At 35.9% G+C, this 22,225-nt stretch overlaps 1 protein-coding gene across 3 annotated transcripts in view; it reads right to left on the bottom strand.

Annotated features, from left to right (window-relative positions):
* Positions 1–272: 272 nt before the first annotated feature.
* LOC137027732 (cingulin) overlaps positions 273–22,225 on the bottom strand; it is a 30,576-nt gene continuing 8,623 nt past the window's right edge. For 2 of the 3 annotated variants that reach the window (XM_067396132.1, XM_067396141.1), the window contains exons 2-21: positions 18,452–18,718; positions 14,886–15,543; positions 14,421–14,521; positions 14,267–14,336; positions 11,919–12,031; positions 11,652–11,784; positions 11,180–11,392; positions 10,866–11,014; positions 9,273–9,393; positions 8,970–9,182; positions 8,659–8,880; positions 7,704–7,952; positions 7,409–7,579; positions 7,153–7,314; positions 6,967–7,056; positions 6,739–6,822; positions 6,466–6,584; positions 4,870–4,978; positions 4,576–4,739; positions 273–2,195 (exon numbers count right to left, since the gene is read on the bottom strand). In XM_067396132.1, the coding sequence (XP_067252233.1) occupies positions 2,054–2,195; positions 4,576–4,739; positions 4,870–4,978; positions 6,466–6,584; positions 6,739–6,822; positions 6,967–7,056; positions 7,153–7,314; positions 7,409–7,579; positions 7,704–7,952; positions 8,659–8,880; positions 8,970–9,182; positions 9,273–9,393; positions 10,866–11,014; positions 11,180–11,392; positions 11,652–11,784; positions 11,919–12,031; positions 14,267–14,336; positions 14,421–14,521; positions 14,886–15,543; positions 18,452–18,717 (3,549 nt within the window). In that variant the 5' untranslated portion in view covers position 18,718 and the 3' untranslated portion in view covers positions 273–2,053. The remainder of the gene's footprint in view (positions 2,196–4,575; positions 4,740–4,869; positions 4,979–6,465; positions 6,585–6,738; positions 6,823–6,966; positions 7,057–7,152; positions 7,315–7,408; positions 7,580–7,703; positions 7,953–8,658; positions 8,881–8,969; positions 9,183–9,272; positions 9,394–10,865; positions 11,015–11,179; positions 11,393–11,651; positions 11,785–11,918; positions 12,032–14,266; positions 14,337–14,420; positions 14,522–14,885; positions 15,544–18,451; positions 18,719–22,225) is intronic. The other variant, XR_010896076.1, reaches the window with a different exon arrangement.

Here is a 22,225-nt window from a genome sequence, read left to right as displayed (position 1 = left end):
TTTTCCTGCTTCTAATACATCAACTTTGTGGATAAAATGTTCACTTGCTGCCTAATATATGCCACCCACTAACAGGTGCTGCGATGAAGAGATAATCAGTGTTATTCACTTCACCTGTGAATAAAATGTTATGTTATGGTCATGTTATGCCTGATCGGTGTGTATCTATGATACACATCAGCTACAGTATGTACAAAATACAAGTATAACTGCAATTAATAGGCACACCATAAAAAAAGACAATAGAGAGGATCTATTAAAGTACTGAATTTATTTTTGATAGAAAAGGTTTTACTTCCAGAAAAATACAAACCTTTGATTTGATCAGTGCGTGATGCAAATTCTATTACAAATATATACAAAATACAAGTACACAAATCATTCTCATATACTTTGGAACAAGAACAATTGCAAAAAAATAATTATTAGATATACAAGGCGTTGTAGTGGTTTTCCATTCATGTGAATCAGATGAGGAGTGCATAGATAAAGTACTGTAGATATAGACGAGAAAAGGCAGCTTGGTATCAAGAAACGCCAAATTTTTCCACTACAGGATTATAGGACAACTACTGTATGAACGGTAGGAAATATCAGTTGTGCTGTTACTTTATATAAATCTGCTTCAATATTATACATTGAAGTTCACAACAGTATATCATGTGCTGTAAACAAACTAAATTAATTAGTCATTGTTTTTCCATTAGGCATGATAGAACATAAACACTGATCTTGTTTTTTTTGTTTGTTTTTTTCGCCTGCCAGTTAACAAATAACAGTTTTGGTGGAAATGGAAAAACTGGTTGTGCTTTAGTAGTTGCATAAGAAAAGACAATTTCACAGTACAATTGATTTAAAAAAAAAAAAAAAAAAAAATCAGCTATTTTATAACGCTAAATGACATTTGCTACGGTTAAGTCAGTATTGAACTTGCTCATTCTTTAAGTTCATTGTTTTATATAGAAATGTTGGTAAATAAAGGAACTGAAATGTAAATATCTTTATTGTGATTATATTGTTATAAACCGTGATGCATCTGTGTAGTACTGATTCACTCGTACCTATAGATATGCCTTTTCACTCTGTAAACAAAAAAATAAGTATATTATGAAGAGCTGGAGGCTAATGACATATTACAGCTTTTTTGTTACTAAACAGATTTACTATTTCTCACCTGTAAGAAATGTAAAACAGGTTCACAATTTTTAGATGCATGTTTTGGACTATTAACTGCATTGTTATTTGTGTTGCTTTTGCTATACTACACTATAATGACAAACATTTACTTTTTATACATATTTCTTCCATTCACATGACTACTCTGTGTTAACTGGCATTTTTGGAAAATATTTCATTGATGTGTTCCTTTCCCTTCTACTAATACCCTGATATCCTTCATCTCCTATCAGTCTCTTTTAACATATACCAAATGAAATCAGTGCTCATGATTGGTCTCTGGGCCCTTAAAACAAAATTCAATCATGATTCCTTTCATTCATTCACTTTATACAAAAGTAAGCTTCTTGTTTCTTCTATTTATCCCTAATTACTTCAAGTAATAAACCATAATGACTCAAATTGTCTTATATTCTCAGTTCAGTTTCTAAATGGCTTAAACTCTGAACTGATCTCCTCTAAAATTACTTTTTTTTACACTATACGCTGACCTAAAGGGATCATTAAGGCTTTTCTTTCAAAAGGGTCTCTAAGGTGGACCTGAGGTCTAGATGAATAATGCCTGAAATCCATTAGACTCATTGACAGATAAAATGTCAATTGTCTTTAGTATATGAAAAGATGTTGTCCAGGTTTATGGACAGAAAAAAGTTTAACCCCAGATTGCACAATAATTGGGGTTGATGTGTTACAGCAGTTAAAGCTCAGGGGTGAAAACCAGAAGACTCGAGATTCAGTATCTATTATTTATTTTAGCGCAGGACTGAAGTTACTCTGTGTCCACGAATGAAGAATCAATCCTTTTCCTTTTATGTACCGTTTCAACGGGCAGCTCTCATTCACACCCCATTCCACAGATAAGATTCCTCTCTCGACTTTAGCAGGAACTGGTCTGTAAATTGCTCTCGGTGAGGATGGAGGTTATGCTGGAATGGTCATACAATCCATCATCATCATCATCCTCAGAGCTGAGCACTGAAGACTCCAGAACTGACTGTCTGGCCTGCTGGATCTTCCTCCTGATGATGAAATAAGGCAATTTATTAAAGGCAAATTAAAAAACAGACGCAGCTGCATCATTTCCATAATGAACAACACAATCTACCAAGAGCAGCTGGTTTAAGACATCCTTTTTTGGGCGGCAAATAATGGCGCAAATACCAGTAAATTGACTAGCACAAACCTTAGTAAATCACCTTGCATAATTCATTTAAATCCTCCCATAAATTTTGTGTTTGAGAGGGAAACTCCTAAAAATGCATATGTAATAAGGTCAGACACAACAATATGTGTCCATGGCTTTTCAGCGCAAATTTTCACTGCGTGTCTTTAGTAAATCCTGACAGTAGTTTTTTTTTAATGCCAAAAGACAAGGCAAGGCAAGGCAATTTTATATGTATAGCACATTTCATACACAATGGTAATTCAAAGTGCTTTAAATAAACAGGAATATTAAAAATAGAACATAAGGAATAGAAATAACAGTAAAAACAGAGAATTTTGCTATCTGGATGGATGAGCTAGGAAGTCTTAGAGAGTTTTTTTGTTGTTGTTGTTGTTGTCGTCCGTCAGAGTGGATCTAAACGGATCTATCCATCAGAGCAGATCTAAATGGATCTTCCTCACACGACAGGACTGCTACCTGTTAAGGCACTTCAAACTGATAAACAAAGTTTTAATCTTCCCTTTTGCCAAGACACCTCAAACTGCACCACACAGCCCTAATCCCCCTTCCGGAGATATTTTATCTATGAAACACAGTTCAAATTTCCCCTTTGGAAATTTCCCCCTTTGGAAAGTATCCTGACTGTAATCCAGAGATATCTTAACCATGCACCACAGCTCAAATTTCCCCATGGTTTGTCCCCTTATCCAAATTTACCAAATTTTAACCTAATCACAAATGCTTTCTTCATAATTCTCCCAGCTCTTTCAACCAGACAGCAATATTTAAAATGCATTAAAAGTCAGAAATAACAAGATGATACATAAAAGATATAAAATACATTAAAAAATGAAATAAAAACAGGAAAAGGAATTAAAAGAATAAAAAAAAAAATGTGTTTGTAAATAAAACGCAAACAGTACGGACATAGCACAGTGCTCAATCAGCAAATGCATAGGTAAAAAGATGTGTTTTGAGTCTGTTTGAGCTGGCCAATTACCAATTTTCTAATTGACAGCATATACAAACAAAAAATGACCTTTCTGTAATGCAAAATGTTATTTTCATAAAAAACAAGTAAAAAGACTGTAATAATATAAGAATTATTTTTCTTCAAAAAACAGTACAAATAAATGCAATAGAATATTTTTTTTCCTCATATTCAGTTTTAATTTTGTCCAAGTAATTGAATTAATAATAATAATAATAATAATAATAAAAAAAAAACTTAATTTATTAATTTGTATACAATAATAATGCCATATAATTTTTTTTTTTCAGAAATTCTGTGTTATGTATTTTACTCTTTCTGGCAATCAAATGAAACCATAAAAATGTAATTCATTTTAATCAAATTCAATTTAAATAAACAATTTCATTTTTTTGGCAAACAGGGTGCTGCACAACAGAGGTTTACTGTTAAAATTTAAACATGGAAGAAAATTTTTTATTATTCCTTTAAAAAAAAAAAGTTTTAATAATTATTATATTGTTGTTATTATCAGTAGTAGAAGCACCATTACATTAAGACATACATTATACTGTACAATAGTACATACAATATCCTAAAATATTTCTGTCACGTGTTATACTGAATTTTTATTTTGATGGTTTGGCGTGAAGATATTAAAGTTTCTGTGTGTATATGAAATGACAAGTTTTTCTCAAATGAAACATGAAATGTCTCAGAGCAGCTCTGGAGATTCATGTGTTCGTGTCGTCATATAGTAACACCGCAAGCATCACGTGTGTTTCAATGTGTGTAATACATGTACAGTATTCACGTGTCTGCGCCATTCATTCACAGAGACACGCAGAACATGTAGGATTCATATTTAAATAGTTTTCTTGCAGTTTAATATTCACAGACACTAGTCCATATTGCGAAGTGATTTAAGTGTACTGTCCTACTTTTGATTTATTCATCCAAAATTTGACAAATTGCGTGACATTCCGCATTATACAGTAAATTCTGCTTTTATGACTGGATTCCGTGGAAATCATAGAGGAAATCATAGAGCCCCGAGAGTTGAGACTGAGAAGCGGCTTGTATGTGATACTGATAGATGTATAAAGTAATATACTGTAGGTCTTATTCTGAACACTGCAACAAACACATTCAGCACATCCATAATTGCTCTTTAATTAAAAAATAATTCAGTATTCCAAACATGAACTCTGATTTATATGAAGAAAAAATAAAAGACTTCATACACTCAGTCACACACACTTACTTGAGTTCATTCTCTAGCGCTGTGACCCTGGACTGCAGCGCCTCCTTCTGTTCCTGCTGCTCCTCCATGTCTCTGATGGCCTTCCTCCTCAATCCCTCCAGCCGCTCTGCCTCAGCCTCTCCCTCATCCACCTGCCGCTTCAGAGCCTTCACACGCAGAGTCAGCTGCAGGACCACAACATGCATTAAACACAGAATCACTCCACAGGACTCTCAACCACATACACGGATCATCACATGTTGTAGAAGAAGACACATTGCTCATATGTGTACATGTAAGGTGTGTTTGATTCACCTGGTCTCTCTGCTCCGTGTGCTGCTGTCTCTCCTCATCTAAGGTGATGTTCAGCTCCTTTAGTTTCCTCTCCAACCGTCGCTGAGAGGACAGTACAGAGGTCTTCTCTCTGAAAAAAACACAACTATGTGCTTGTACCTCAGGATGTTCTGAATTTGTAGTGTATTGAGAGTTTTCTTGCACTTAAGATTCTTCAGGTGCTGTTTTAATATTGTTATTTTATGTAAATAAAACATTAAAGGTGCCCTAGAACTTTTTTTAAAAAGATGTAATATAAGTCTAAGGTGTCCCCTGAATGTGTCTGTGAAGTTTCAGCTCAAAATACCCCATAGATTTTTTTTTTATTAATTTTTTTAACTGCTTATTTTGGGGCATCATTATAAATGAGCCGATTCAGGGCTACTGGCCCTTTAATTCTCATGCTCCACACCCACGGAGCTCGCGCTTGCCTTGAACAGTGCATAAACAAAGTTTACACAGCAAATATAACCCTCAAATGGATCTTTACAAAGTGCTTGTCATGCATGCGGCATGCATGCGTCGGATTATGTGAGTATTATATACTGTTATATTGTTTACATTTGATTCTGAATGAGTCTGAGGCTGTGCTCCGTGGCTAACGGCTAATGCTACACTGTTGGAGAGAATTATAAAGAATGAAGTTGTGTTTATGCATTATACAGACTGCAAGTGTTTAAAAATGAAAATAGCGACGGCTCTCTTGTCTCCATGAATACAATAAAAAACGATGGTAACTTTCACCACATTTAACGGTACATTAGCAACATGCTAACTAAACATTTAGAAAGACAATTTACAAATATCACTAAAAATATCATGTTATCATGGATCATGTCAGTTATTATTGCTCCATCTGCTATTTTTCGCTATTGTTCTTGCTTGCTTACCTAGTCTGATGATTCAGCTGTGCACAGATCCAGACGTTAATACTGGCTGCCCTTGTCTAATGCCTTTCATAATGTTGGGAACATGGGCTGGCATATGCAAATATTGGGGGCGTACACCCCGACTGTTACGTAACAGTCTGTGTTATGTTGAGATTCACCTGTTCTTCTGAGATCTTTTAAACAAATGAGATTTATATAAGGAGGAGGAAACAATGGAGTTTGAGACTCACTGTATGTCATTTCCATGTACTGAACTCTTGTTGTTTGACTATGCCAAGATAAATTCAATTTTTCATTCGAGGGCACCTTTAAAACAACTTTTTTAAAAATGTAATTAAAAAAAAAAAAAAAAAAAAAAAAGTAAACTTTTTTTGTAGTGAGGCCAGTGAAAATATTGGCAGGGCAAATTAAAATCTGTTCAAGTAGCAAATAAACCTCCTGGCCATTTCCCAAATGTAATTTAAAATAATTTAATAAAATGTAGTTAAATTATTTAAGTTCATTAACTTAACTAGAGGTTTTCGGGAACTGCTCTACTAACTGCAGTCTGTGTATTTTCTAGCAGCATAGAGTGATTAAAAGGAGTGCTTTTCTCAAGCATTCTGTAGTGCTTTGTGGGTAATGTAATTGTTTCTGCCACTTCATAGTAGTGGTTTTATAACTTTAGTTCATTAGGTCCTTTGTTTACCTCTCCTCTGTGCGCAGTCGTTCCTCGAGTTCCTGGATTTTGCTCTCCAGCTGAGACATGCCATTAGAGGAACGTGACTGGCCCTCCATCTCCGCTACACGAGACTTATACTCCTTTATCTGAAAGAGATGCAGATTAGATGAAATCCTGTGGCCAATCTGAATCAATGCACAATCATATCACACTTATTACTACAGAAACTCAGTCTAAGATAATGCAACATACACTATGACAGATAAATCTACCATTCTGTTGGATGGTCATGAGGCATACCTGTCTCTCCAGAGCATTTTTGTCCAGCTCCAGGTCTTGTTTGGAGGATCGTTCTTGCATGAGCTCTGCACGCAGCTGTTCAATCTACACGCAGCACCACATTTATATTAAAGCATTTATTTTCCTTTTTCTTAATAATTATTTACTCTGGTACAGTAGTTCTGTTTTATAATATGGCATTATGGGCTAAGTCCGCAATGTCCACTGATGATAACCATTTATATATACCTGATCTCGGCTCCTGGTGATTCTTTCTGTCAGCATCTCTGCACTGTTCTTCTCCTCATCCAACTCAAGCTCCAAATGTTTGATTTTGTCCTGCAGGTGGAGACAAACATAACATACAGTACCAACAACATTAGACACCAGACTCTTTAAATACCAGATGTGGAAATGTGAAAGTGATACACACACCTCCAAACTGCGGATCTCTCGTGAACGGTCGTTTTGTGTGGTACGCTGAGTCTCTATCTCACTCTCCAGATGTTTGAGGCGGTTGGTGAGCAGCTCTTTATCTAATAAAGCATTGTCTCGATCCTCATAACTTGAGAACAGCTCCTTCTTTTGACGGGCCAACTAAAAACAAACAAAATTGAATGAGCACAAATTGTTGACTGATTAATTTGCTTGGACAAATTCAAAAGTAAGAATATTTGTATGACTGTGGCACCTCCTCCTGTAGGGAAAGAATGGTGCTCTGAGCTCTCTCCAGCTCACTGAGCTTCTCTTTGGTGTTTTTATTCAAGTCCTGCTGCTCTTTCCTCCACTTCTCTCTTTGCTCATCCAGCTGAGCCTGCAGGAGCCGCACCTCCTCACGGGATGCTGCAGACAGGCGTTCCATCTGACAAAGAAAAAGTGAGGGAAAGGGGCAGGAGGAAACAAAAGAAGGAGATTAGAAGAGAAAGAAAGTAAAAGACCGACTAATAACAATGAAAAACGACAAACTTGTGTTGATGAGCACATACTTCTTTATTGAGTTTGTCTAGCGCTCTCTCCTGCTGCCTCCTCTGGTCATCGAGCTGCGTGTTCTCCTTGCGGACTGCTTCTCTGTCTTTCTCCTTCTCTTCCAGATTACGAGCCAGCTCGTCCCTCTCCAGGCCCAGTCTGGAGTTCTCACGTCTGGACTCCTCCAGCTGCTGCCTCAGTCTCCTGGTCTCTTCCTGTTGCTCCTGCTCAGCCTCAATACTCTGAGACATGCGCTCCTGCAGCTGAGACTACAGAGACAGACAGTTAAACAACAGAGAAAAGAGTGAACAGATGAGTAATGTGTGTTTGAATGCATAATATCAACTAGGGATTTCAAAAGTGATGGATAGGATCATAAAAACACAATAATTGTGCGAGTTTTCAACCATTAACTGATGAAAACAGATTGTTGCAGTCTGAGTGAGAGGGAAAATAGGATGTACAATTACATAACTATGGCTAAGTCTACATAAAATGCAGATACATTTGAAAACGTCTTTTTATTTCAAAACGCTCTCAGCGTTTCCTCAAGTTTCTCCTGCATAATGAAAAGTTGAAAAATGCAAAAAAACATTGGAAAACATAAAATCATCATAATTTTTACTGCATGTGTGTAAAACACACATATTTTTTTGCCAAAGGATAGCAATAGAGAGTAAATGTTCTTTCATCTTTGCAGGAATGCAATATAAAGATAGTGGAAAGTAAAATTTATCTTTAGCAACATCGGTACAACGTGTCACATGACTAAACATGTCATTGTGTTCAAATAGTCCACTCTACAACAGCATTTTTAAATTTATACACTTAGGAGAATGTCTTCAAAAAGCTACATTTTCACAAGACAAAAATAGTTTCAGCATGGATGGAAGGCCAAAAAAAAAAAAAAAAAAAAGTGTTTTCAAATGTATCCAGGTTAGTTTAGAGGTAGCTTATGTTAATGCGTGTCCTAACCTCGAGGCGTGTGAGCCTCTCCTTCATACGCGTATTGGTTTCCTCGAGTTCCTTGTGCTCATGTGTAAGATTGTTTGCTTGGGCTTGAGCAGAGCTGAGTTTGTCTCTCTCTGCCTGCAGCTCTTCTTCAGCTGAGAGCAGCTGACTGCGCAGTCGGCCCACCTCCTCTCGCATGTCACTCAACTCCCTGCGCAAGTCCTCCACCAATGAGGGTTCAGCTAGCTGTCGGAGGTTTATAAAAATCATAAGTATGTATAACACAAAGGGAGGTCAACTGTTTTTATGTCATAGTAATTTTAGTCATACTGTACCTGTTTGGCCCTCTTGTGAGCTTTTGTGAGCTCTTCCTTATCTCTGCGTGACTGGTCCGTCAGCCTGTCAATTTCATATTTCTGCTCTGCTTCAAGCTCCTGTTTGCTCTTCTTTAATAACACTATTTCCATTGTCTTCTTGTCAAGATCTGTTTTTAATTTATCCAAATCTGCTTGGGCCTTCTGCAGGTCAGCACGACAACGCTCAAGTTCCTATGAAAATACAATGAGTACTTTAATTCTTAATGTGAGAACATTTATTCATTTAACATTCACTAGCAGATTAGAGTGTACTGTATGTACCTGGCTGACTGACTGAGTCTGTTTGGGATCTGGTATCTGCTGTTTCAATGTGGTCATTTTCTCCTGCAGATCTTTCAGCTCCTCCTCAAACTCCTCTTTCTCAAGACGAGACTGGAGTAACCTAGCATACCGTATATACACATAGTATAAACATAATATACAAAACACTGATGAAATGTTAGTGATTAATATAAAATATGTACATATTCTGCTGTGTATAGCAGCTATTAAAACATCCATGAGGACTTCTTATAAATTTGATAGAGCTAATAGAGTTATATTGGGTGGACAAACTATTGATTTAGTGTCAAGATCCACCATAATGTGATTAAAAATGATAAAAGCAATGTTCCCTATGTGAACATTTTATCAGACTCTGTCTCAAATAATGGTGCCATCTTGCTGATACAGGCAAAACATTTAGAGATGGAGAAATTAGCTGGTGTGTTTAAATTAGTAGATTAGCAGTGTATTTCTGAAAATAAATAAATAAATAAATAAGCAGAAGGATTCCAAATTATTCACTATTTGCAATGATGAACTAGTGATAATCTAATGCAGGGGTGTCCAAACTCGGTCCTGGAGGGCCACTGTCCTGCAGAGTTTAGCTCCAACTTGCCTTGACACACCTTCCTAGAAGTTTCTGGCCTACAGTAGGACCATGATAGCTGGTTCAGGTGTGTTTAATTAGGGTTGGAGCTAAACTCTGCAGGACAGTGGCCCTCCAGGAGCAGGATTGGACACCCCTGATCTAATAAAACAGGTTAATCAGAATGAAATTGTATAGCAGCTTGTTCCTCTGAATTTATTAAGGATTTAATGTTTTAGATTTGTGATTTGGTACACTTAAAAATAAATCACACAAAAACATTTATTAAATTTATTATTAAATAATTTCTTTAAAATTACGGTTGCGGGATCTTAAGACTACGGAAGAGGATTAGGGCCGAGCAATAAAACAAAAATAAAACCCATCTTGAGATTAAAGTTGTTAAATTTCGAGAAAAAAGTCGAGATAAAATGTTGAGAATAAACTCATTAAATTACAAGAAAAAAATCGTTAAATTTCGAGAAATAAAGCGAGATAAAATGTTGAGAATAAAGTCGTTAAATTTCGAGAAAAAAGTTGAGATAAAATGTTGAGAATAAACTCATTAAATTACGAGAAAAAACTCGTTAAATTTCAAGAAAAAAGTCGAGAAAATGTTGCGAATAAAGTCATTAAATTACGAGAAATTTTTACGAGAGTTTTTTCTCGTAATTTAACGAGTTTATTCTCGAAATTTAACAACTTTAATCTTGAGATGGTTTTATTTTTTTATTATTGCTTGGCCCTAATCCTCTTCCGTATAAGACTCTACAAATCACACTTACAAATACTAATAGTTGCAATCACATCTCTACAAATCTACAATTTGTCTCATCTACTCTGAGAGTGTATCTCACTCTGCTTTAGGCTGAACCCGTTGTCCACTGCACCGACAAAATGCGTTCAATGAAAAAGGAGAGACAAACATATTTAAAAAAAAAAAGTGAGTCATTCAAAACTAATTAAACTATAGCAATAAACTAACCAGTGTAAGTGTGACTCACTCTTGTTTGGTGTTACGGAGCTCTTCTCTGCTGGACTGGAACTGCTCTCTCCAGTGGTTTCCCTCATCTCTGCTCTCCTCCAATTGCTGCTGAAGAGACCTTACCGTAGAGTTCACACGGTGACGCTCAGCTTCAATAGTTGCCTGAGACTAAGGCAAAGAGATATTGTTGTACATATGTGCGCCATGATTCCTACACAAACTGCTTCAAATTTTAACAATGCTCCTTGTACTTTTTTATTATAGGTGTTCACCAGGGTTCTGTCTTGAGTGCCTCTAATTTCCTGTACATTTTGCAGACCCTTGGATGCGTACCTGTGAAACCTGCTCCATGCTCGCTCGTAGTCGCTCCATATCTTGGCTGTACTGCTCTCTGAGAGCTTCTATCTCCTTGTCATGTGTGGAGACCTCATCTTTCAGTGCCCCCTTTAGAGCAGTCAGCTCCCTTTCTCTCTGCCTCAGAATGTCATCCTGCTTCTGACGCAGCACTGCAGCTTCAGCCAAATCAGCTCTCACTGCCATCAACTCCTGTACACACAAATCATAACTTTTTTTAATAATCTCAATACCAACATAATGACATAATTTTACTACCAATACTTTGTAATTTTTGTCAGCAGCCAAATGAGTATATTATGTGTGAATGAAACATTTGTAAGAATTTTCACAGGTTTCAAAATATAAACCCATTTCACTTGTCACCAACACTAAACAGATTTTGATTTGAAGTCACAGACCATTTTAGCCTTAGTCTGGGGCTTATGTGTATTTGTGCATTTGTGATCACCATATGCATAGTGTCAGCTTGAGCCTTGTTGTCGGTCTCTCTCCTCAGCTCCTCCTGTAGTCCTGCCAGCTGATCCTCCAGCTCTCTAACATGAGACTCTGCATTCTCTCTGTCCATTCGCAACTGAGTTAGCCTGAGAGAGAGAGAGAGATAAGTACACAAATACAACTTAGCAACTATACCTTATGTTGCACTGCACATAAACTGCAGATGTGTTGAATGTTGGTAAATACACAATAGTGACAAATCTAGTTGTGTTTGTCTTACTCTGAATGTGATTGGTGCAGCTCTGTGTTCTTCCTTCCCAGCTGTTCCTGCAGCTGTACGTTTTCATCCAGACATTTCTCAAGCTCCTCCTTCAAGTCATCAGAACTGCTCACCTGAAATTCAAGGGACAGTGGTTCTATGGTTATGCTCATAAGTTTACATATTCATGTTTACGTCCCCCTTTTCAAAGGTGTTTAAGATATTTAAAAAATAAACAGAGATCATAATTATTCAAATTCAAATTTGCAAAGCTTGCAGGACCTGTAACATAATGGAACGTAAAGTAAAATCATTCAGAATGTAAAATTAAAAAATAATAACTTTTATTATTCCTTTAAAAAAAAAAAAAAAAAGAAAAAAAAACCAAACACACTATATAAACTAAGATTAACATCTTGCAGGGGAATGTAAATTTATGAACAGATCTGCATACAAAGATATCTAGACTGTCTATATCTACTAAGATCTCTGACACGACAGGATAATTCCCCAACAGTGCATGATAACTGTAAACTGACATCAAGTGTTTCCATTGTTTTGCCCGCTCCATGCATAGTCTGTCAGTGGCAGGACTAACCAGGACGCTCATGTGCGTCAAACAGTTTTTCATGTAAACAAGGCATTACCAGATTACGCTCCAATTAGCCCAAGACACTATAATCCAAGTGCACCTCTATGATATTATCTAGACGACAGAGTAGTCATTAGTGGTTTGCTACCCCTGTTGAGACATAATAGGCTTAATGCTGTGTAAAGTTCACTATTCCAAGTAATTGCTCACTAAAAAAAAAAAAAAAAGTCTTTTGCCTTTAAGAAATCATCACAAATGAAGTGTTTATGAGATTTTTATGAGATTTTTACATTATAAAAAGTTCCCAAAAGCTCAGCATTCAAGATATAATGAATAATATTATACATACATATGATGTTTTATCATACATGAATTACAGGCTATTAGACCATTATTACACTGAATTAATATTTTGTTCAACATAAAATAAGAAATAACTTCATCAACATTCAACACAGTGTGCAGTTTTATAAGTTGTGTAAGTTTTTTTTTAAACTTAAAAGTAATTTAACAGAATAACTTTGAGTTCTTTTTCGATTTGCTGTGCCAGTTTTAAAATTCTCATAATTATCTTGAGCTCAGAAACTTATCAATGATGTTAACTTGTTCCTGGAAGCAAAACCCAGACACATCCATCAGGCGTCTTGATCCTCTCTCTATGTCAGGTAATTATACTGAGGCTAAATGATCCACTGTTTGCCTCAGAGCATAACTGTGCCTTCCATTTCAAAGGGTTTAATGAAATGTTCAAATATAAGATTGACAGGGATACTGTCTTGCATTCTTTTTAAGTGCTTATTTATCATTTCTGATGATATATTGGGATTTATACATTTATATTAGATTAGACTGGCAGACGTTTGTGTCTATTAGTAAATTGTGTTAGTGTGTGTAGCTGATGGTGGAGGAAAACATTGCTTCCTCCTCTCGCTCTAAAATGGGCTCAGCTGTTGTAAGTGAGGTGGGATCCGCTGCCAATTCATTACAGCTTAGCAAAATATGCCAACACCTAAAAAGCCATCAAATGTAATGCCCATTTTAGCAATGCCTGTCTGAGTACAGAATACAGTGCCAACTGAGCCTACCTCCACAGCCAGACTGGGTGTTTTTATCACTAGAGTAAATCACCTCTCACTGCTGACACTTGTTTATGATAGCTTTTTAAAAATGGCAGATTTATTTGCAGCTGGGTTTAATCAAAGTCAGTTGACTCTGTGGTTATCTTGGTTACACCCTGGGCAGCTATTTTCTAAGTAGATAATACAAGTATATCTTTTATGTACTTAAATGGGGAATGGTAGCAATATCCAAAACTGTCAGTCAAGATTATGTCTCAATAACAGCTCAAATTGCACTAAAAGTGTGCATTTTACAGTAAACAAACAAGCAATATCTTGATTAAAAAAGCCAACTGGCTCTTTTAACTGAAAGGCAAGACTTTTGCAGAAATTACACAAAAACAGTCTCTGGTTGAACTGCCTTTCATGATACATGTCATCGAATACTATCGAATCCTGTACAGAAAATTGTGTCTTTTTTGTATGTTTTGTCACAGTTTGTACTTTATTTCACCTGAAATAGTTTTGGGAGCAGAGGTTCAGCTTCAAGCTGAGCTAGTTGTGTCATACTGCTGGTGGAAGTGCCCTAAACAAAAGTCATTCATTAGTTTTAAATGTAGGGTTTGTTTCGTGATCAGGTGTTGACATGTTTTATGTTCAAAACTCAGAGTGAACAAAAAGCAATGTTTAAAAATGTGATTAACTAAGATGCACTGTACCTTCAAGCCTTGAATCTTATTACAGATGACACGAACTCTGCGCTTAATGGAAGCATCTCCCTCTGTACTCCTGAGGAATTAGAAGAAACAAAATGTTACTAATGACATTCAGTCTATATATATATTTTGCTTACACATCAGAACAATGGTTTACCCCTGACGTAGAACATCATAGATTATTTGCTGTATCTGATCTTCGGTTGAGAACTCTGACCCTGAACTTTGCCCCTGGTCCATCAACAGGTCAGGGGTTACCTAAATGGAGACAATAGTCTATGAAACATCAAACACAACCCACAAAACAACTAAGTAACATTTCTTAGACTAAGGAGTATGTTACAATTGATACATCTGAGTAGTAACACTTTGTCTGTTGATGCCAACAAGCTACACCAAGCTAAATGACATTCAATGCCAGAGAGAACAGAGTATCAGGTTGATGAATTGCTTTACTGTAAGCTATTCAGATTACACCGTTCCAAAACACTGACAGCATTTTAAGGCATCAGAGGTACACTTCCAAATGCAAATTCTGTTCCGATGTCTAGATAAAAAAAAAATGTTAAATCAAAAAGAGCATACTTTTAATAAGCCTCAATATATTTCATCCATCACTCACAGGTGCATCAACTGGAGCAGATGAAGAGACGGCCATGACCTTGGCGACAGAACCTGAGCCACGTCCCAGGCTGCTGTAGGCAGAAGCAGGTGAGGAAGACAGTGGTGAAGAGTATGTGTTTGGAACGAGAGATGGAGCAGGTAATGGTGAGGTTGAGGCAGGTCTGTCGTCTGCATTTAGGATGGGATATTGCCCCCTGGTGGTGGTCCCAGTGTTACCCGGCTGTGCAACAGAGCCCCCGTCGAACCTGTCGACGAGTCTGTGGACAGGAGACTGACGGATGGAGCTTTGAGCTGGCTGGCTGTGAGTGTGCTGGTTGTGTGGAGATACTTCGATTGATTCGGATGAGGTGTAATGACTGCCTCCACCTCTCCCTCTTCCCAAAGTGCCATTCAGCCCGGTCTGGTAGGAGCCACCCCACTGATTTCTCTCCATCCTTTCTCTGGGCCGCTCCCTCTCCGATCCCATACCAACACCTCCATCCAGGTTGGCATAGCTACCAGAGCGTCCATCACCAAGTGGCCGTCGGAGTTCATCTGTAAAGTCTTCACTGCTGTTTTCTCTCTCCAACAGGGAGCCGTGAGACTGAGCACGGCGCAGGGGGGTGTTCCCTCCAGATGAGAAATACGGCCCCTGGATTACCCCATCCTCTCTCCTCCTAACACACAAACAAACACAATCAGCAAAATACAAAGATACATATTTAAAATTTGTTTAAAAAAAGAAAGCAGAAGCACAGCCTGATAATCACTGCCATTTTTGTTGTGTATGAGAAACATTAGCCATCTCGTTTGAAAGGCGCCACATAGACATTTATCAGCTCGGTCCAAAGAGACAGCAAGAAAGTGCATTTACTCGCTGACCGGTTTCGATTACTAAACAAACCACAAACGTCTCAGTGATTTAAACTAGTTTAAAGCCAGATGAAAAAGCGCTGACATTCTCAATAACACTGATGCGGAAAACAGGAGAAACAGCTTTTCAACCCACAAATAGCCAAAATTTACCATGGATTTACTGTAGTAACACTAACTGTAACCATGGTATTGTTGCAGAAATGTGAAATTTACATATCAAATTGTATTATTTTATTAATGTAGACATGAATTAAATGAGTAATGGAATATTATTACAGTATTTTTTAAGCTATAGCAGTTTTTGTGCATTTGTATTTATACTTAAACTTAATGTTTAGGCTACTGTTTTTATATATATATATATATATATATATATATATATATATATATATATATATATATATATATATATATATATATATATATATATATATATATATATATATATATATATATATATATATATATATATATATATATATATATATATATATAACAAAAACAAATACCAAAGAATCCATATCCGTTTTTGAGGCAAGGTACTATGGTTTTACTTGTGGTTATTATCTACAATGATAGGCTACTAGGAAAGACCTATGGTTAGTTTTAAAAAAAAAGAGTCCTAACTCAGTCAGCATTTTTTTAAATAAACTCATGATATTTTTTATAGACGTAACAGTTTTTGTTAATGGAAATAAATTTACATCTGCACAATGCACAATGCACATTTCCAAGTGAGAAAACATGTAATTATTAATATTCCAGACCTGGTGCCATCCAAATCAGGTGCTGTTGCCACAATCTGTAAAGCTTGGTGGCACCAGTGGCACAGGTCTCAAAAGTTAGTCTGGAGTCCTGAAAGATATTATCAACTATACATAACACATGTATACAATGTGTTATGCATTTTTATTATGCCATGACTATTTTCAATAAATGTTATTATATTATATTATCAATTTAATAACCCTGTCATTTATATGCATCACTTAACCATGTCACTAAACGTCAAAAACCTCACAGGTGTCATAATTCTTAGCCTAATATCACCAGACAGAAGAGCTACTCTCTCGTGAGCGTGTGTATGGCTGTTGCCGGAAGTCAGTGATTATATTTTATAAAGTTTTAAATATATTTAAATATATAGATATTTTTCTTACAAAAACCCATCGCTTCACTTCAGAAGGCATTTATTAACCCTCTGAATTTGTATGGATTAGTTGTATGACCCGTTTTGGGCTTCAAAAACTATTCAAAGACAATATTCAATGCCATTACAAAGCTGGGAAGAGCAAGAATATTATTTAAAAAAATCAGATTGTGTTTGGCTGAAAGAAGAAAGTCAAATACACCTAGGATGGCTTAAGGGTGAGTAAATTATAGGATAATTTTCATTTTGTGGGTGAACTAATCAACTATTCCTTTATCTTTCTTTTGTTCTCTGATTAAAGTCACTTTTTGACTTTTGTAACTTTAATTGTAAGCAATTATTTTTACAATGAAGACTATCCAGTTTTATTTCACATTTGATTACTTTAATTTCTGTAGTATTTCTTACCCAAATACTACTGTTAGGCTCACCTGAAAAACTTAAAGCAGTGTTTTTTTTTCTTTTTAATTTTCTCTTTATTCTATTGTATTTATTTGTGCTATCATTTCCAATTTGTTTATTTGTTCTTATTTTTTTATTACTGACTGTTTACTTGTCTTTTTTTTGGTGTAAATTTAGTTCAGAGTTTCAAATAAAGCAAACAAAATTACCCAAATTATCAAAAATAAATAATAATAAAATATCTATATGGCAGTTTTCCCCGTGGTATCAAAAATGGTATCGGATATCGATATTTTTCAAGGTATCGTATCAAAGTTAGAAATTCAAATATCGTGACAACTCAAGTATGTACTACAGTGTAGCAAATCTCAACTGCTTGATTGTTATATCATCAAAAAAAAACGTAAACTATATTATTGCTCAGCAATATATTAAAATTTGGATATATAGCACATCCTACTTTACCTGCATGCATACAGTAAAATCATGTAAAGCAGTATATACTACAGTATATAGCAAATCTCGGCTTCATGATTCTTTATATCGACTTCAAAATGTAAACTGTATTATCGCACAGCTCTACAGTATATATAAAAAGTTGTATATATTGTATATTATATCCAACTTTATTTGCATACATACAGCACACTCATGTAAAGCAACAAATCTATATAGCAAAACTGCCTGATTATTTATTTATTTTTATTTACAATTATTCTCCTAACTCTTTGTATAAAGTTGGATATATAAGCATGTCCAACTTAATCCACATACATAGTTTTCTCGCATAAAAAAAACAACTGTTCATCGGATTTGTTCATGCTTGAATGCTTGTATCGTCGCAAAACGTTAACTATATTATCAGCCAGCTTTAATCCTCTAAATGCAACTACTGTATAATGTATGATATTAATGTTTATAATATATTATCTTCATGATTAAATTAATTTTATCAAGAAAATGATTTCAAAAACATTTTAATTCAGTAAAGATACTTATACATAGGTAACAAATATTTTTATTTTACATACAGTTATTTAGATCAGAGGGGTTTAAAGATAATGAAAAATGAAAGATATTTAAAAAAAAAAAAAAAAAAAAAAAAAATCAATAAATATGTTGTATTTAATAAAATAATAATTTGACTTGGAGCATACCTAGGCAGGCTGCTGTAGGCAGGTGGTTGGGTTCTCAGCTGTACTCCATATGAATCTCCTTTCTCTCCCTCTTTTAGTACAACGTAGGGCTGCCCACCGATGCCCTGCACCCTCACTGCCACTCCATAGCGAGACTGTGGTTTTTTGGGCCCCTCTTTCCGAGGCTGCCCACTCACCCCCCCTCCGGTGTCTTGCAGGTCATTTATAAAACGAATCTGTACTCCATAGTCCACGGGGGTCTTCCTACCTGAGACAGGAGCAGACATCCTAGAGGTGAGATGAAAAGAACATGAAGAAAATGTCAAAGTATATTGCACAATGCACAGTGTCAAAGTGTGTTTTTCCAGTGACCTCAAAAATCAAGAACTCTTGGGTTCAAGAACTATTTTTCCCCTCATTTTCTGCAAAGACATAAAAAAAAAATTCCTAACCCTTGAGCCAAACCAACCAGCTCTGAATCACAACAGTACAACAAAATAAAAAAAGTATTTATTTTCCATCACAACCCTGCATGTTCTTTCTCTCATACAGCCCCTGACAGAAGCAATAAGATGTCCCTCAGATTATACTCCACTGCACAACCTGATGTGAAGCCACTTTCCCCTCTACAGGCACTCCTCCTCATTCTTAAAAAAGCACTTCACTTCAACAAGGATACCATGGTGAATTCCCTTTGTGGAACTTGGTTCAGGATTGGGGGCAGTGTCCTACTTTACTCATTAAATTATATGTGATCTTAAAACTCAGGCCTAAATGCTAGAAATAATCTGTTTATATACTAAACTAAAAAAATATATATAAACATTATCAAGAATTTAATATAATATGTCATAATCTGAAAGATTTGTGTTTTATTTAGACTTGATTGGATTGTGAAAAGTGGGCGTTACACTCCAGAATGAAGCCATGTGGTTGGAGGTGAAAGGCTGAACAGGAACAGCTATTTCAGAGGCGGTGCAAGTTACATATTGATAAAGGATTATGAAGACAAACATTCTTTGCACTTATGAATCACAATAAGACCAGGAATATGCATTAATAATAAGTAAGTGGGGTCATTTTCAAATTGCCCTTGTAGATAATGATGGTCTGTCTTGAAATGTTTCTAGCCTATGTTACTCTCTAAAGGAGAATTTGAATGGGATTTTTTACTACCAGAGCCCTACTGTTGTGCTCTATTGAGATACAGACAGACACAGACATGCAGACAGTCCAATGAGGTAGGATTGAATTACACACTACTTAATGCTGCCCGTTACCTCCGATTCCTGGCACAGAAGACCCAATGGCCTTCATTATTCATTAACCTGAGCACAAACGTTTGTTTTTCATGGTGTAGACGTACAATTGACTTTCTATCCTAAACCACACACCTTTTTTAGATTTTTATTTACACCTAGCATGTTACTACTTCTCATCAAAACTCAGGAAAGCTTCAGCATTACTCATGATGTAATGGAGGAGAAAACTGAAGGTGTGGCTGGTGTGATGGAATGAAAATATCTCAGTAAGGAACATTATAGCATGAAGGGTGTGACGGGGAACAAAGTGCATTCCCAGACAATGGTACATCTTTACCGATTCTCTTTGTCTTTTGAGAGTGAGAGACAGAGTGACAATATATATATATAGTCTGTCTGCATGTCTGTGTCTGTCTGTATCTAAATAGAGCACAACAGTAGGGCTCTGGTAGTAAAAAAAAAAAAAAAATCCCATTCAAGTTCTCTCTCTCTCTCTTATACATATATAAAAGAATCAGGGATGTCCACTCCTATGACTGAATCATGGAAACAGCACTACTGAGCAAATAAAAAAAAAAAAACCCTATGATTTTCCTTTAATTAAATGACCAAATGTTCAGTTAAAATAAACTAACAGTCATCCTAAGATGAGTAAGAGAGTGTTAAGAAATTTACTGTGTGACATAAAGGAGCCTTCACGAGTCACGACTACAGTGAATACAATGAATGGGCTCATTATGTGTTGTGTCATCAGAAAACGTTTAAGATAGCTGACGTGTCCATGTCAATGACTGAAAGCAGACTGAAGAGAGCCAAGCTCACATACGGGAGGCTCCTGTGCTGACAGATATACAGGCGGAAGGTTATACAGGTGTAGTGAGAAAGTGGCAGCAGCACTTCACTGATCATTTTTCACTCTACAGACTCATTCATCAACTTTGTTTATTGTAGTTGCGGAAGGATTTATGTACTTTTAAATTCCAGCCCACTTACAGGTGGAGTTTCAATATCAGACAACAGACTTTGAACACCATAAAAGAACTATAAAGAAGGAAAGGCTTCTTTAGAGATAGCAGGGGGGACACAGTTATGTTGAATATGATGAAAATGTATCCTGAGGGCCCACACAAATGCTGCAAAAATTTGTGTGGAAGCCAAATGTAATATGGCAATAAATCTTTCATTTTTCACAATATTATAAAGATATTGTGTTTTGAGCCAAACAGGAATGCTGGCACTTTTATTAAAGTGCCTTTAAGGTAAGCAACTAGTCTACTTTTATTCAATGAGAGCTCGAAAAAAAATCCAGTACTTCACCAATGCGCTATTCATGAAATATATTACATTATTTTCTATGTAAACAGCATGTGACATCAACCGCATCCATGACAGTGGCCCCTGAACTACAGTAAAGGCCTTTAATTGGAGATATATTCTCATAAGCACAGCGATTATGCCATAATCTGTCATTTTCATCCAACTTGTTAGTTAGTTTGGGAGATTTAATTCAGTGTTGTTTTTATTATTACTATTATATTTTATTAATATTTATATTTGGCTTTCATTTTTATTTCAGTTTTAATAATTTTAGTATGTGAACTTAAAGGGTTAGTTCACCCAAAAATGAAAATTCTGTCATTTATTACTCACCCTCATGCCGTTCCACACCTGTAAGACCTTCGTTAATCTTCGGAACGCAAATTAAGATATTTTTGTTGAAAACCGATGGCTCAGTGAGGCCTGCATAGCCAGCAATGACATTTCCTCTCTCAAGATCCATTAATGTACTAAAAACATTTAAATCGGTTCATGTGAGTACAGTGGTTCAATATTAATATTATAAAGCGACGAGAATATTTTTGGTGTGCCAAAAAAAACCCAAAATAACGACTTATATAGTGATGGCCGATTTCAAAACACTGCTTCAGGAAGCTTCGGAACATAATGAATCAGCGTGTTGAATCATTTGTTCGGAGCGCCAAAGTCACGTGATTTCAGCAGTTTGGCAGTTTGACAAGTGATCCGAATCATGATTTGATACACTGATTCATAATGCTCCGATGCTTCCTGAAGCAGTGTTTTGAAATCGGCCATCACTAAATAAGTCGTAATTTTGTTTTTTTTGGCACACCAAAAATATTCTTGTCGCTTTATAATATTAATATTGAACCACTGTACTCACATGAACTGATTTAAATATGTTTTTTTATGGATCTTGAGAGAGGAAATGTCATTGCTGGCTATGGATGACTCACTGAGACATCGGATTTCAACAAAAATATCTTAATTTTTGTTCCGAAGTCTTACGGGTGTGCAACGGCATGAGGGTGAGAAATTAATTACATTATTTTCATTTTTGGGTGAACTAACACTTTAAACTTAATTAATTTCAGTTCGTTGCCCTTGCAGCATTTCTATTTTTCAGTTAATGTTTGTCATCTATTCATTTTTTGTTTTATTTCAGCTTCGTTCCAATTAACACAAACTATTTTAAATCGATTTAATTAAGAACAACAACACTGATTTAACTCTG

This window comes from Chanodichthys erythropterus, chromosome 2, assembly GCF_024489055.1.
Source record: "Chanodichthys erythropterus isolate Z2021 chromosome 2, ASM2448905v1, whole genome shotgun sequence".
In the NCBI taxonomy this organism is placed as follows: domain Eukaryota; kingdom Metazoa; phylum Chordata; class Actinopteri; order Cypriniformes; family Xenocyprididae; genus Chanodichthys; species Chanodichthys erythropterus.
This window is presented reverse-complemented; position numbering and strand designations above follow the sequence as displayed.